At 44.2% G+C, this 16,640-nt stretch overlaps 2 protein-coding genes across 3 annotated transcripts; one reads left to right on the top strand and one right to left on the bottom strand.

Moving 5' to 3' along the window:
- Window positions 1-1,712: 1,712 nt before the first annotated feature.
- Window positions 1,713-6,070, top strand: LOC133400290 (gastrula zinc finger protein XlCGF8.2DB-like). The gene is made up of 2 exons (XM_061672774.1): window positions 1,713-1,932; window positions 3,055-6,070. Exons 1-2 carry the CDS (start codon window positions 1,836-1,838, stop codon window positions 4,098-4,100), a joined length of 1,143 nt encoding a protein of 380 aa, XP_061528758.1. The 5' UTR covers window positions 1,713-1,835; the 3' UTR covers window positions 4,101-6,070.
- A 351-nt stretch (window positions 6,071-6,421) lies between these two features.
- On the bottom strand, window positions 6,422-16,255 carry fbxo21 (F-box protein 21). Of its 2 annotated transcripts, none has more exons than XM_061672761.1 (12): window positions 16,006-16,255; window positions 15,163-15,298; window positions 14,197-14,306; window positions 13,709-13,830; window positions 12,449-12,595; window positions 12,235-12,374; window positions 11,077-11,213; window positions 10,823-11,002; window positions 8,777-8,909; window positions 8,275-8,465; window positions 8,032-8,196; window positions 6,422-7,293 (listed from the first exon to the last, which is right to left on the bottom strand). In XM_061672761.1, exons 1-12 carry the CDS (start codon window positions 16,236-16,238, stop codon window positions 7,170-7,172), a joined length of 1,818 nt encoding a protein of 605 aa, XP_061528745.1. In that variant the 5' UTR covers window positions 16,239-16,255; the 3' UTR covers window positions 6,422-7,169. The 2 variants fall into 2 exon arrangements, with proteins under 2 accessions (XP_061528745.1, XP_061528744.1); XM_061672760.1 differs by having other exon boundaries at window positions 8,039-8,196.
- Window positions 16,256-16,640: the final 385 nt, after the last annotated feature.

Genomic DNA, 16,640 nt, shown 5'->3' with positions numbered 1-16,640 from the left:
CCATCGGGACATGTTCAAACAAGGTCTGTCCCCTAATTAGCATCACAGATGTTTTCAAACGTGTAGTCAGTCAGTCAGCCTGTTTAAAGGGTGACAAGTAATCACGGTGGTGCTTGGTGACATGGTGTGTACCACACTAAATATGCACCAGAGGATGCGAAGGAGAGAGTTGTCTCAAGAGATTCGCAAGAAAACTATTGACAAGCACTTTAAAGGTCAAGGCTATCAGACCATCTCCAAGCAGCTTGACGTTCCCTTGACTACAGTTGCACATACAGTATAATTCAGAAATGTAAGCTCCACGAAACTGTAGCCAACCTCCCTGGATGTGGCCCCAGGAAGAAAACTCATGATAAATTGAAGAGACGGACAATATGAATGGTAACAAAAGAGCCCAGATCAAACTCTGAAGAAATTAAAGGTGAACTCCCAGGTACATACATCAGTGTCAGATCGCACCATCCGTCGTCGTTTGAGCCAAAGTGGACTTCATGGGAGATGAGCGAGGAGGACACCACTGATAGAGGGGGGGGGGGGGGGGGGGGGGGGGGGAAGACTGGAATGTACCAAACTGTATGTTGACAAGCCTCAAAGCTTCTGGGAGAATGTCCTGTGGACAGACTAGACAAAACTGGAACTTTTTGGCAAGGCACATCAGCTCCATCTTCACAGATGCAAAAATGAAGCATACGAAGAAAAGAACACTGTTCCTACTGTGAAACATGGAGGAGGCTCTGATATGTTCTGGGGCTGCGTTGTTACATCTGGCACATGGTGTCTTGAATCTGTGCAGGGTACAATGAAATATCGAGACGATCAAAGTATATTCAGTGGCAGGTCATGGCTCTTGCAACCGAATAATGATCCAAAACACACTGCTAAAAACACCCAAGAATGGCTAAGAGCAAAAGATCTCTGGAATCTCTGAGCCCTGATCCAAATCCGATTGAACATGTTATGACGTTTTCAAGTACTAACTCGGTGATTCTCAAAGTGCGGTACGCTCTCTAGTGATAGGCGGAAAGAAATGGACTGAATGAAATGTTCAAACTCCTACAGTGGCTTAAACTTTTGTTCAATCCAGTATAGCACATTCCCTTAAATACGGTTCCGTTTTCTTTGTTTTAAGTACAAGGAACCCATTCAAACCTTTTTGTTTTCAAACATTTTTTAAAGTCCAATATTTCTTGATCTTATTTGCACTAATTTGTTCAATGGACTCATTATTGAAGTCGTTTTTTCGTGTGCAGTTGGTAAAGCTTTTTCGATGGGGATGATGAACTATGTCCGCAAGAGCAAGCCATGTCTGATTGAACCCAATTGGAAGGGCAGTCGGAGAGCAGCCTGTTGTTGTTGTCGTCGTCGTCGTCGTTGTCAACAACGGCCGAACAAGCAAGAGGAGGTGATGGAGTAGAGATATGTCAAAAGAGCTTCATTTATCCGTAATTCACATTGCAGATGTCTGCAATTGATCTCTGTAATGACGAATCTCATACACATAAATGTCAAAAGTGATGTCATTTGTCCAAGACGAAACGACGTTATGTGAAATGTCGATTGTGATTTGGAAGAATGTATTTACGGATATGTTTGAAATGTTCTTTTTGACTCTGCAAAAGTAAATTGGGGATATGTGCGTCACTTCTACTCAGTTTGACTGTCTAACGTTAAGAAGGCTCAGCTGCCGTAAAAGCACCATCGAAGAAGAAAAAGACGGAAGTTGGCGTGGCTTCAAGCGACAGTGAGCAGCTAAACTTGAAAGAACGTATATATCCAAATGTTTGAATAGTGTTTACGGGGCAACGAAAAGCATATTTAGACTGTTTCAAAGAACGATGGCGTCGTTCGAGGAAGAAGGAGCAAGAGAGGAGAACGAGCGACAACGAAAACAGCTGCAAGCTCTCGGCAACAATCGCGCTGTGTCCATCCAAGGTCTGTATGTCCGCTCGTCTTCGCCTTTGAACAGTTCGTTCGTCAAGAAAGTCACGGGGCTCTCGGCGGTTTTGCAACGTCACAGCAGTTAACGGCAACAGATCAGAATGTTTTCCTTTCACCCAGTTTGCCTTAAAAATCAGTTCGTTCAGCTTCAGTGGCTGATGGTCTGGTCCATCTCCAAGCAAAATGACTTCTTCCCCCCCCCCACACAGGATCCCTTTAGGCAGAGCGAAAATTCATCTGATAGGCGTGTATCTCATCATGAAAGCAAATTCATCCACGTAAATACTCGAGATGAATATGGACGACCATCAAACAAAAAAATCACAAAAAGTATGACTACTTAAATAATATCGTCCCAATTTACTCACAAATGTTCTTAATGTGAAATGTGGGCATGTCAAATTGAAGACAAAGCTGATAGACTGAGAGAAAACGACGACTTATTGTGTTGTATGAATGGCAACAGGTTTATTGTACCCTGTAATTGGAAGAGCAAGACCTGCTATGGCAGTATAACTGTTGCCATCAGGTTTTGAAGTTGTATTGCTAACACTGCATTTTATTACCATCAAAATAGTCAATGTACACTTTTCAGCTTAGAAAATTCAACGTATTTTCAGCTGCAAATTTAACATTCCGTGACAGAAATTGAATGTATTCAACCTCAAAACGTCACCAGGAGTAGCCAGGCCAAAGCAGTCGAAGCAGCAGTCGTCCAACATCAGCTGACCATGTTACGCTCCTTTGGTCACATGCACTGACAAGGAGGGACATGCTCCTCATGTCAATACACTTACTAGCAGCCTAACACAAAGGCACACGGAAATGTTCGGTAGTAGTCACTCTTGTTCGTTGAAACGTGAACTTTTTTATTTTATTTGTTGTGTTGACTAACAGGTAGCATTTACAAAAATAACAACAAACAAATTAACAGGACGCTGTGGAGAAGAAAACAACTGGAAATGGTAGACAATGGATGACATTCTCCCAGTTTTCTGCCAACTTCTCTTCCCACGCTTCTCTTTGTTGACCAGAAACACCCATTAGAAAGACATTTCTGACTGTATGGCAGTAGTTGGACTGTCGTGACATTATTGACTAGCTTGTGTCCTGCAGACGGCCAGCAGCTGAATGGTCGTCCCCCTCAGCTGCAGGGTGAAGGCTCCAGTCTGGAGGAAGAGGATCCACAGGCACCTCACATTAAAGAGGAAGAGGATCCACATGCCCCCAGCATTAAAAAGGAAGAAGAGGATCCACAGGCCCCCCATGTTAAGGAGGAAGAGGAGGAGTTTGATGTCAGCCAGTTGCTACTGACTGTTGTCTCTGTGAAGAGTGAAGACGATGAAGACGAAGCACCCGAGTGGTCACACCTTAATCGTCAGAGTCCGAGTGGAGACCACCGCAGAGGAACCCCACCAGACAACTTCTTAGCTCCGCTATCAGACAGCGACGACATGAACGATACAGACTGTGAGGGTGACGACAAACAGTTGAAAAGTTCTGAAAAGGAAACGACTCTCGGGAACAAGACGACGTCTCAAATATGCGCGAGACGTCGCACACGTCAAGAACTTTTCACCTGCTCAGTTTGTGGTAAAACGGCGACTCAAAAGTCCAACCTGGTAAAGCACATGCGAATACACACAGGAGAAAAGCCTTTCAGTTGCTCGGTCTGCAGTAAAACATTCAGTGAAAACGCAAAGGTGATAAAACACATGAGAAGTCACACGGGAGAAAAACCCTTCAGTTGCTCAGTTTGTGGTAAAACATTCACTGATAAACAAAATATGGAGTCACACGTGAGAACACACACAGGAGAAAAACCCTTTAGTTGCTCATTGTGTGGTAAAAGATTTAATAAAAAGTCATACGTGGTCATACACATGAGAACACACACAGGAGAAAAACCCTTTCGTTGTTCAGTTTGTGGACAAAAGTTCACTCAAAAGTCAGATATGGTTAGACACATGACAAAACACACAGGAGAAAAACCCTTTAGTTGCTCCGTTTGCGGTCGAACATTATCTCGAAAGGCCAACGTGGAGTCCCACATGAGAACGCACACGGGGGAAAAACCCTTCAGTTGCTCATTGTGTGGCAGAAGCTATACTAATCGCAACAGTTTTGCGACACACATGCGGACACACAACAAAGGAGAATAAATGTTTTACAGGAGTCCCCTGCAATGGCTTTAAAGCCGTTGGGGCATTTATTTGCGATCCTTGATTTCCAGCTTAAGCTCCACATACGTTTTTGCTCTTTTTCCTGACAAGTAAGACAATTAACCCCCTGGTAGAACAACTTTCTTACTGCTTCCCGGAGACCTTTTTTGTCCACCACTAGTACCCCTTTCGGCCAACTAGTATGTAATTAAACCTAACTAGTAAATTAAGGTGCTACACTAGTAACACGTCTAAGCCCAACTAGTAGGTATGTGTCATGCACTAGTCGAGTCCTTATCAAGGATATTGAATAAATGCTCAAAGGGTAGCTTTTGTGTTTTTACCCAGTACTAGTACCACTTTGGCCTACGAGTACAGTACATAAGTAAACTTCACCAGTAAACTACTATGCTGCATTAGTAACACTACTAGGTCCAACTAGTACTATGTAATAGTACGCTCTTTGTCCAGACCGGTCAGCCCTTAGTAGTTCGACTGTCTTACTGGTGATGTTCATTTATTTCCCACTACTTAGTACCTCTTTCAACCCACTAGTATGCAATTAAACCTTACCAGTAAACTACTATACTGCACTAGTAACACGTCTAGGTCTAACCAGTAGGTATCTTTTACGCACTCGTAGCTTCGTTATCAAGGGTATCAAATGAATGATCACAGGGCAGTGTTTATTTGATGTCCAGCTTAAGTTCCATGTACTAGTATGCTCTTTGTCCTCACGATGAAAACAATTCAGTGCAGTAGTGGAACGACCGTCTTACTAATTAACTTGTTTTCAGTGACTATCGTATTTTTTTTTACCACTATTAGTGTCACCTTTGACCGACTAGTACACCATTAAACCTTACTAGGAAACTACTGTGCTGTACTAACAACACTACTAGGCCCAACTAGTAAGTATGTTTCACACACTAGTAGACTCCTGGACCCTATTAGTGCCACTAAAATGTCCACTACTAGTTTTACCTCACGAGTAACGTAGTTGTTCTACTAGTGAGCAGAAATGTCATACCGTAGTTGAAATAAGGTTACGAGTACGACAGTCATTCTACTGGTATGCTAATTTTTCTTCCTGGTGAGAACGAGTGTACTAGTATGTTGACCTTGGGCTGGATATCAAGGGGATGGAACAAATGCTGAAAGGGTTTTCCCAACCAGGTATCAAATTGTCTTTTCATGTTTTTACTGTTAATTCCTGCTGGGTTGATAATGACACAGATAAAAAAAAATGTGCATGAAAGTGAAATTTGTTAGACTTTCCTACAAGCATTCCTTTGTTTTGTTTGTTAAAGATGATTGACAGCACCTGGAGTTTACTGTCCTTTTTCCATTTTGTTTGTAACACTATTTAGTCTTTTTGCATTCAACTCAACACACCGGGACACTTTATTAGGTATACCTGCATATCCTCAGTGGGCTCAATGGTGTCATTGTAAATGTATGATTACATTATAATTATTCTTATTAATGCTGTGTGATCATGTTTATTTTGGGCCAAAGAAGCATAGTTGGTAAACCAGCACGCCTGATTATAAACCTGCAGAACCAGATCAAAAGTAATTTTTTTTAATAGCTATAAACAATCAGCATAATAAAGACCCCACCAAAAAATTCACATTGGACCTATTATATAGGTAAATAAAAGGCTGCGGACATAAATTGTGGAATGTATTGTAAGTAGAATTATAATGAATATAATAGTATATCTGCGGTCGACTGGTTAGCACATCTGTTTCACAGTTCTGAGGACCGGGGTTGAAATCCCGGCCCCGCCTGTGTGGAGTTTGCATGTTCTCCCCGTGCCTGCTTGGTTTTTATCCGGGCACTCCGGTTTCCTCCCACATCTCAAAAAACATGCATGGTAGGTTAATTGAAGACTCTAAATTGCCCTTAGGTGTGAATGTGAGTGCAATTGTCTGGCAACCAGTTCAGGGTGTACACCGACCGCCTCTTGCCCGAAGATAGCTGGGATAGACTCCAGCACTCCCGCGACCCTTGTGAGGATAAGCGGAACGGAATATGAATGACTGAATAATAGTATATCCATCCATTTTCTTCACCGCTTATCCTCACTAGGGTCACGGGCGTGCTGGAGTCTATCCCAGCTATCTTCGGGCGAGAGACGGTGTACACCCTGAACTGCTCGACAGCCAATCGCAGGCCACATACAAACAAACAACCATTCGCACTCACATTCACACCTACGGGGAATTTAGTCTTCTATTAACCTACCACACATGTTTTTGGGATGTGGGAAGAAACCGGAGTGCCACCCAAGCACGGGGAGAACAAGTAAACTCCACACAGGCGGGGCCGGGATTTGAACCCCCGTGAGGCAGATGTGCTTAACCAGACGGTCACCGTGCTGGCAATATAATAGTGTAGTCCAGTATAATTATAATTTCCATTTCTTAATTATATTTTTGAAATTCATTACTTATAGAATTTCCCTTCAGAAATCACAATTACAGGAATTTTTTTTTACCGTTTACAATTTATAAAATTAAATATGATCCTTGTATTTCCTTGAGGACCACAAGTAAAAAAGTCCTCTATTATAGTATTTATGATGGTAGAATTTCTCTTCAGGATCAGAATTAAAATAATGAACACTATTTTTATACTTATATATATATATATATATATTATAATTGAATTTCACTTCAGGATAAGATTGCAAATGATTTTTTTGTCCTTTTTAATTTTTTACATTAATCATAATTATGACCTTTGAATTTGATCATACATATAAACAAACACAAAGTTGACATAGGCATACACGACATTTTTCTTTAATATTAACAATTACTGTGGTTGTTGGTTGCTGTTCCTAATATTCTGGTGGCCTTATTTAGCACAAATGACTTTTTGCATGGGATTTGATGTAATTAGCCTGTGCAGGTGTACCTAATGAAGTGGCCAATCAATGTTTATCTCCATGTGTTTTTTCTTTCATGTTAGATGTGACTTGATGGGAAATGTGGCTACATGGGCGTGGGCGGGCGCGCGTGTGGGTAGAGGTCGCGTGCCTCCTCCTCAGTGTGGTCCGAGTCATCGGGGTAGAGCGTCCTCAGCTCGTCGTTGGCCACGTAGTGCGTGCGGGCAAACTCGCAGAAGTAGCGGCCCACCTCGGGGTGCCCGATCTCCAGAGGGTCCGAGTGGGGCTCCAGGTTCTCTGGAAAAAGGAGCCGGATGACAGATGGGGAACACAGCTTTACTAAGACTAAGAGGCAACGCCGGGCGAATTATGCCACAATTTGTGAATGGAATTGTGGATGCTTGGGCTAACTTGTCACCTTGCACTGTTGTTCGAGCTTTTGTAAAAGCCGGCATCATTTCTGAGGAGCCGCACGGCAACGAGACTGACTCCGACAAGTACGAGAGGGAACCTAGCGTGTTTGATGGAGAACTTGCCCAGCTGTTCATTTCGGATACAGAACATGAGGACTTTGATGGATTTGTGGAGGAGATTTGCTCGTTAAATACTTCAATAAAGTACAACCGAACTGAGTTTTGCTCCCGCTGCCTTTTTAAAAACATTGTTTTAGCGTGCATGCATGCTACCGTATGTTTTACCAAGCCTGCGCCCATTAATACATGTGTTAAATACAGAGATAGACCCCGTAACTGAGACTGCGCCTTTTAATACGGTGGGCCCTATGGTCGTGAAAATTTCTGTTTTATAACAAAACCAACATCCATCCATCCATTTTCCGTACCGCTTATCCTCACTAGTGTCACAGGCGTTCTGGCGCCTATCTCATGATTTATTAAAATAAGGATCTCAAAATAACATTATCGGAAGATCCTTAAAATGCTAATATACTCAAATTAAAGCCAGGACGTCATCCCTATGATGCCAACATTAAATAAGATTTATACTTGAATTGTTATGCTTTCCCTTGGTCGGTACCGTTCACCTTGCGCGGCATATCGGCAGGTGCCGTCCTGCACCAGGACATTGTAGAAGGGCTGCTCGGCACCATCGGGGAGCTGGTGGACCCTCATGGTGGTGATCCACTCCTGGCTCATGGTGCACTTGGGGTCCCAGCCATAGATGACGCAGTTGTAACCCGACCTGTGACGCAGCAGAGCCGGAAAGTGGAAAACAGCGGCGGGGAAAAGGCCAGAACGTCTGCGCCGTTCCCGAACGCACCTCTTGTGTTTCATGACGAGGCCCACGGAGTAGCGGACGTCCCCGTGGTCGGCCGTCGCGCGCCGCTTCACCTCTGGGGCGGCGGGGTGCTTCTTGTGCTGGATGTGCTCCAGCGTGTGTTGCACCAGGTAGCCCACCGCGCCGTGCTGGGACGGGTCCAACGCCTGGATGTGCTGCAGGATGTCCAGAACCTGCCCGGGACCGACCGACGAAGGCACCATGTCACCAAGGTGCGTGTGAGAGCGAGACAGTGCGAGAGTGCATGAGAGCGAGTGTCTAAGTGACTGTGTATGAATATGAGTATGTCAGTGAGAGAAGGTGTGGGTGTGTGTGTGTGTGTGTGTGTGTGTGACTGTGAGAGATTGTGTGCGAGCGAGCGAATGACAGCGAGAGAGTGGCATGTCAAGAGATTGTGAATGAGAGCGAGACAGTCAGTGAGTGAGTGTCAGAGTTTGTCCGATAGAGAGAGGGAGTGTGAGAGAGTGCGCGCGCACACGTGTACCTTCTCGGGCCAGATGCCGAGGTGGAAGTAGAGTCTGGCCTGCAGCAGAAGATACGGGACGTTGTCTGGGTTGATGGTGAGGAAAAGGTCCAGCGTGTCCCTCAGGAGTTGGTAAGACTTCTCGTTGCCTTCCCTCAAAAACAAAACAAACAAACAAAAAAGACTTCTTCTTTCCTTCTCATTACAGGTTCAACTTTATGTTTTACCTGTACAGAGATCGCCAAGTAGCAAGACTAGCTAGCTGGGATTAATAATCAATTTTACGTTGCTTATCGATGTTGGGGTATTTCTTAAAAGCAATTTTATATTATTTTAAAAATATTTTCAGAAATAATTCTCATTTAATACAATAATATGCCATTTTTAAAAAACATTTTAAATTGTAAAGCCTCATTTCTGAAGTGCTCATTCATTTTTTTATTTTAATCTCATCTGACCACAATTGCAGACCCTCATTACTTAAAATAATAATAATTTAATAAAAATAATAACTCCATTTTAAAATGCTGTTTGGATATTTTTATTGTGATATTTCGTAGATATATTTTCACAATTGGATATATATTTAAATAAAAATATTATTTTATATTTTGCATGGTAGGTTGATTGAAGACTCTAAATTGGCCGTAGGTGTGAATGTGAGTGCGAATGTTGTTTGTTTGTATGTGCCCTGCGATTGGCTGGCAACCAGGTCAGGGTGTACCCCGCCTCCTGCCCGATGATAGCTGGGATAGGCTCCAGCACGCCCGCGACCCGAGTGAGGAGAAGCAGTACAGAAAATGGATGGATAGGATGGACTTTCTTGTGTCTTCCCTTTGACCGAAATGCCCTTAGTTACTAGCTATAGCGCCCCCTGCTGCTTTGGAATGTCACTTTGACATCTGTGGTGCATATCGACAGGAAGCGGAGCGGCTGGAGCTGTGGTGCGGCCGACACAACCTGGAGCTGAATACCCTCAAGACTGTAGAGATGATCGTGGACTTCAGGAGGCATCCTTCGCCACAGCTGCCCCTCACGTTGTGCAGCTGCCTTGTGTCAACCGTCGAGACCTTCAAGTTCCTGGGAATTACAATCTCTCAGGACCTGAAGTGGGCGACCAACAGCAACTCCGTCCTCAAAAAGGCCCTGCAGAGGATGTACTTCCTGCGGCTTCTGAGAAAGCACGGCCTGCCACCGGAGCTGCTGAGGCAGTTCTACACAGCGGTCATCGAATCGGTCCTGTGTTCTTCCATCACAGTCTGGTTTGGTGCTGCTACAAAAAAGGACAAATTCCGACTGCAACGGACAATCAAAACTGCTGAAAGGATTGTCGGTACCCCCCTACCCACCATTGAGGACTTGCACGCTGCCAGAACTAAGACAAGGGCGTGCAAAATCCTCTCGGACCGTCTGCACCCCGGTCACCGGCTCTTCCGGCTCCTTCCCTCAGGTAGGCGCTACCGATCAACGCAAACTAGAACTAGTAGACATTCCAACAGCTTCTTCCCTCTTGCGATCAACTTCTTAAACAGCTAACCTATAATTCCATTACAACAAGCTGGACATTTTTTGACTTGAGTTCGTTGTCACATTTCTGTGGGGCCAATTATGTATTACTCGTGCACTCACTGTAGTTGTCTCGCCATGCTGCACTATTTGCATATACTGGCCACTCATGCCAGAGTAGCATCTGCTCCATTTGCACACTGATTGAGGAGTATCTGTAACATTTGCACAACCAACATTGTCCCAGATGATCGCACTACTCGTCACTTTAAACCGCATACACTCCTTGAAGTCTCGGCGCCCTTTGCACAATGTTCATTGCAATATTAGTCATTCGAACTGCTCTAAGTGCTCGAGGACTCTGCATCTTTTTGCACAATTGTTTTTTTGTCAATGTCTTTATGTCTCCAAAGTGTTCTGTAAATTGACTGTCTGTTGTACTAGAGCGGCTCCAACTACCGGAGACAAATTCCTTGTGTGTTTTGGACATACTTGGCAAATAAAGATGATTCTGATTCTGATACTTAAATACTTAATTTAGGAGCTAAAGTCAACGGTTACCCTCGTTTCCCGATGTTGAGCAGGTTTCCCACCATCCTGAGCAGCACCTCAGTGGTGGCGATGCCGCCGTAGTAGTCGGCGCTGGCCTGGTGCCCGATGAGGTACTCGCACTCTTTGGCTGTCATCTGCTTGCCTTTGCCGAAAGCGTCGATGTACACGTAGTCATAGATGTCGTCGCTCCTTTGGGTCGGGGGGGCTGGCATTAACCAAATATAATATACAAAATGCTATGGCAGAGTGTTGCTTTCAAGTACCCTTGTGCTTTTTGGCACCAACGCAGCAGGAAGTGGCTGGGGAAGTTGACCGGCTCCAGCTTGACGCCCAACCTCTGGGCCAGTGTCATGTAGAGCACCGAGAGACTTATGGGGATGCCCTTGCGGCGGAGCAGCACCTGCGAGATGGAATTCGGGTCAAATGATACTGAATCAAAGACAATAATTTATGTGATAAAACGAGTCATTTTGATCACGTAGTATACAGTTCTGCCTTTACATATAGTATGTTTAGTTTTTTTCTGTGACCACCCTCGTAACTCAGAACACTCAAATAATCTTTCCCCATTGAAATGCCATGAATTAATTCCAGCTTCCCCAGTACAAAAAACAAAAACAAAAATGTTTGTAGTGTTTTTTAATCATGAAAATAGCACTCTCTAATATTTACTTCATAACATATGGTAATAACATAGTCAAATAGAACGTAAAGAATTAAACAGGTTGTGCTCATGATTAATTCATCGTTTGAATTTGAGCGATCCCGGTTCTGATTCTGGTTCCTTAGTTCGATTCCGGTTCCAAACGATTTTCGATTCAGATTCTTTTAGCGGGCTGGGTCAGAAATGTTTGCATGGTTTAAATAGAGGCTGTCCAAATTATGAGCATCCTTTTTCTTAGCATCTCGCAGCATAGACTAAAATGAACATTTGACTCCAGGTTCTTTATAACCAGTATCAATATCAAACCTATGAACTAAAAGGCAATGCGTGTAGAACTAACCCAATTGACTTAATAGTCATTAATTAATGCCTTTCACGTTCGCTAGTTTAGCTTAGCTCGCTAGCCGCTTACATAGAGAAGAGACATGTTAGTGATCAACACATTGCTCGGCAGATACCAAGAGTGAGTGTAAAGTGTTGTGAATGTGATTATTCTGTAAAGATGTATATTGTAGCAATGCTGAATGCGTGACCAAGGGCGGCCATCGAAGAAATATTTGTCGTGTTTGAAAGAACGACAGCAGAGTACGAGGAGGGGGAACTTTGTCGGACATATTTTGTTGTTTGCGTTGACATTGTCTGCTTGCAGTTCATTTCAATAGAAAATCTAAACTTTTTGGGTGAAATGGGACAGTCGCAAACACACCTTATGGCGAAATTGACTCCCCAAATTAAATTCCAACCTCTGAAAATCTACCTGGTGGATGTATGAGTTGAGGGGGTTGTAGTAGTCCAACTGGTCACCCTTGTACTGCAGTTGGTCGTACAAGACGGCGTTCAGGGCACAGAACACCTGCCGCTGGAGCTCAAAGTCCTCCAGCAGGAGACGCTCCCCGCCTGCAAGATGGCAAAGTGCAAAGTGGGCATCAGCACAGAGGGACAGACGCTTTGATGGATTTTTGCCAAGTCACCTGGAGCCACGCGAAGGCTGGGGTGGGACGGATTCTTCGCCCGCAACGTCTTCTTGACCATCCCCGCAACGTCGTCCAGCTGCGCCGATATTCCGTCCAGCGTGACTTCGGTCAGCGGGTTGCAGTACTGGTCCACCAGGATGGCACCTGGAAACACACACAGTACATAGCAGAAGCAGTTCTGAGATAATTATTACTCATGATTTAGAAGTATGCAGATAAACTCTCAGGGAGGAGTTCCCCTCTGAAGGAGCCCTTTGGAAAATGGCCGTAAAATTGCAAAAACTAAATGGCAGACTTCCTGTGTCTTTTCAAGCATGCCTTGGTGAGACCTTTGCGTGTGTCTACCCATGATAGACATACCTAGCTAATCTAATGTTGCTGAGTGAAATGGGCTTCAGGGGCTACATTTTCAAAAACTGTTTGGGGGAGTTTGTCTTGATAAGTGCTGCAGGATGCTTCAAGCAAAAGTGTCCCACTTCCTGTGCGTTTTTAGCCATGGCTTCTTGAGAGTTTTGTGAGAGAGTATTCGTTTACCAAATTTCATGTGCGAGAAACAAGCAACGGGGGCAGAATTTATTTATTTTTTTTAAATTATTTATTTAGTTATTTTTGTCCTGTTCAGCTGGTAGGTCAAGCAGAATGGAGGATTTGTATCCATTTTATGCCGGAACAGTTTTACTGTGTCACAGTGGAGTTTTTAAGCTGCCGCTGTATTATAACAATGAAACATTAGATATGAGTGTTGTATGGGGCAGTCGTGGTACACCCTCTGAGGTAAGGACAGGACAAGCTAGGACAGGACAAGGACAGCAAGAAGAAGCATGCAGGACAAGGCTCGTGAACCCCGCTGTACAACTGGTGCGGTGGGAGTGACTATGTAAATTATAAAAGTCTTTTACTTACTTTTATGGATTACTCATGATAGTCTGCAAATTACCCTGAGGTTGCCCGATCTCGGACGCTAAGCAGGGTCGGTCCTGGTTAGTACTTGGATGACAGACATGTCAACCAAATTTCATGTTTCTAAGCGAAAGTGGCTTTGGGGGCTGAATTTTCAAAAACTCTTAACTTACTTTACAGTATCTTGGACCGCTGGAAAATGGCTGCTTAAAAGCAAAATTTCTGAGTTCCTGTGTATTTTCATGCATGGCTGCTGAGACATTTTTGTGGGCCTCCTCACGATGGACATCCCTACCAAATTTCATCTTGCTAAATTAAACTGATTTCAGCGGGTGGATTTAAAAAAAAAAAAAACACCTGCGAGTGCCGACTGCTGCTCGGGCGGCTGCTCCAGGAAGCTTTTGAGACTGCGCAGGATGTTCTGCTGTCTCAGGAAGTAAAGGATCTTCTTTGCATAATACTTCAACGTCAGGCTTTTCCTATATGGACAACCACAGAGAGGTGTTAGCGGCTGAGGAGAGTACAGATACTTGTGTAAACAAATACTCTTGTAAAAGTAGAAGTACCAATCCAACTCTTTTTTTGTCCTGTTCAATAAATGTCTCAAAGTGCATCGGCAACTGGCTCTCCTTGCCCACATGCGAGGGCATCGCCGTATTTTAATTGCTCCATTTTGTCTTTCACAATTCTGGCTCGCAACACAAATTAAAATAAATAAAGGACCAAGCGATGATTCATAACTGGAAAAATAACTGGTAAATTGGGGCACTCGTAAGTCAAGGCACGAGTGTACTTGTACTTCATTACTTCCCACCACCAGTTAGAGACACGGAGAGAGGCCTCACCTCCTATCGGTGTGAAGAATGAAGAGCAGCTCATCCTCGCAGAAATGCTCAGGCATCCCTAGCGACTCGATCTCAGCGAAGCTGTCGCCCAGCACCTGGCCGATGCATGGCTGGAACAAAAATCGGTTACAAGATACTCAGTTTTCCCCACGTTCAGTTCAGTGTTCCACTGCTTACTATATATATATATTTTTTATATAGTATATTTTTAAGCCATCGTTTTCCAGTTTTTTTTTTACATTATACTATGAAGGGAAGTGCCAATTTAGAGTTGTGTGCCTGCGGTGTAGTACCACGTCGTGCCACAACTTGCCAGGCAGCACTGAGCTATACTGGACGAGATGCAGGGTAATCAGCCGCAGAAGAGGCAAAGAAGGTCCCGAAGTAAGCTTCAGTAATAGTTCCCACAGAACAGAGAGAATATCCATCCATCCATCCATCCATCCATTTTCTGAGCCACTTCTCCTCACTAGGGTCGCGGGCGTGCTGGAGCCTATCCCAGCTATCATCGGGCAGGAGGCGGGGTAAACCCTGAACTGGTCGCCAGCCAATCGCAGGGCACATATAAACAAGCAACCATTCGCACGCACATTCGCACCTACGGGCAATTTCGAGTCTTCAGTTAACATACCACGCATGTTTTTGGGATGTGGGAGGAAACCGGAGTGCCGGTAGAAAACCCACGCAGGCACGGGAAGAACATGCAAACTCCACACAGGCGGGGACGGGATTTGTACCCCGGTCCTCAGAACTGTGAGGCAGATGTGGTAACCAGATGTGGTAACCAGTCGCCCACCGTGCCGTACCGTAACATTGATACTAAATTCCGTTAACCAGTCTAAAGTGCTTCGCTTTGGATGTTAAGCATTAAGATACTAGATGTTCAAGAAAACAAAATGATATGGTTTGGTTGAACCTTTTGGTGTTTAAACATGCAATGTTTAATTGTCTTCACTGTCTACTCACCACTTCCATGAAGAAGCGTTTGGAGATGGACTCCACCGTCCTCCGGATTTGGACGCCCACCCGGTGGCGCGTTTTGTACTCGCGCAGCCAGTCGCAGCTCTCGTTCTGCGGGTAAAACCTCTGCAGCCGCGGCCATCTAAAAAGTGTCGTTGTCAGGATGCAACGTTGAAATAGCGTTACAGCTTTGAAGTCGAAAGCTTTACTGGCAAAACAGCACACGTTTCGGAACACAGATTATTTGAAATGCAAAATTTGTCTGCTATTACAAAGGAAATCAGAACGTATTCACATTAGAGAGGCTGAAATACGAGGATTTTGGCCTTTAAAATAATATTACAAATATTTTTCAAACCTTTTATTTCCTTTTCATTTTGTGTGGAATAAGCTTGCTGGCAAGAATGGTATTTTGTGTTTTACCTCATCCAAAGTTTAACCCCTTTGTTTTTTTTTTTAGTTCTTTGTCCACTGTTGACAACTGGTCATTTGCTCTTAAAAGTTGGCTGACTCTTGAATAATATGTCCCCATCACTTCTGAAACGATGGCTTCACCCCAGTTGTTTTATTAGTAGGGTGACGCACAAGCTCATACATTTACATTTGTATTAAATTTGGCTGTGACAAGACTTACTTTAAACTTTGGAAAAAAAAAAAAAAAAAAAAAAGGAATCATTAAGGTTCATCAGTCTATGTTGAAAATGTGATGCATCATCAGAACGTCAAGCAATGACAGTTGACGGGGTGCGGAATCAGGAAGAAGACACGCAACGAGGTTCATCTCAGAACATGACTAATAATAGCAATCCTACTCCTGTATAACAATCATCTAAAAATAATAATAATGACCTGAGTTTGTACTGGTGCCCCCACACCTTCCCTCGGCCGTGGCAAACGTCGCGCAGGCGCAGGCAGCAGCAGGACACATTACAAATGTCGACGTGCTCGAGCACCGGCAAGCACAAGATGTGTTCCAACAATTCGGTGGGCAAATCAGTCAACTTCTCGCCGCGTCGGTCGCGACTTGCGCCACCGGCCCCGGTCGGGCTCGACAACCTCTCTCCGGCGACACACGCCGCCATCTTTTCTGTTTACCCGATTACCTCATCGCCCCAGTCCCGCCCCATTATGGCGCAGGGGGCTGGACGAGGAGGCGGGGCAGAAGGTAAACGCTGTTCCATGATTGGTTGGTTTCGGAAAAGAAGCGAGACAAGATGCACCGAGCGTGGTCAAGGCATATTCCGACGGTTCCCAAATGCAGCACGCTACTATTTGCTTGTCCGGTTGAAGAGGGCGTGATTAGGTGTGATGCCTTTTTCCTAGGAATTAACATTACTTAACCCTCAATTCAACTTCATAAACCCCAAAAGACAAAACAACGACATGAAAATGACAAAACACAAATTACTGTGTTATTATGACATGAAATACACAAATTCATGACTACACGCCCGTTTACCATCATCTGTGTGGCGCTTGTCAGC

Source organism: Phycodurus eques, chromosome 3 (assembly GCF_024500275.1).
Source record: "Phycodurus eques isolate BA_2022a chromosome 3, UOR_Pequ_1.1, whole genome shotgun sequence".
Taxonomy (NCBI): Eukaryota; Metazoa; Chordata; class Actinopteri; order Syngnathiformes; family Syngnathidae; genus Phycodurus; species Phycodurus eques.
The sequence above is the reverse complement of the archived record's forward strand: the minus strand, read 5'-3'. Positions and strand labels throughout refer to the sequence as shown.

Coding starts and splice junctions, on each gene's coding strand:
- LOC133400290 (XM_061672774.1), top strand. CDS start 1,836: ATGGCGTCGTTCGAGGAAGAAGGAGCAAGAGAGGAGAACGAGCGACAA. Junction 1,933..3,054: donor TCGCGCTGTGTCCATCCAAG/GTCTGTATGTCC, acceptor TGTGTCCTGCAG/ACGGCCAGCAGCTGAATGGT.
- fbxo21 (XM_061672760.1), bottom strand. CDS start 16,238: ATGGCGGCGTGTGTCGCCGGAGAGAGGTTGTCGAGCCCGACCGGGGCC. Junction 13,831..14,196: donor ATTCTTCACACCGATAGGAG/GTGAGGCCTCTC, acceptor TTGTCCATATAG/GAAAAGCCTGACGTTGAAGT. Junction 12,375..12,448: donor CAGCCTTCGCGTGGCTCCAG/GTGACTTGGCAA, acceptor GCCATCTTGCAG/GCGGGGAGCGTCTCCTGCTG.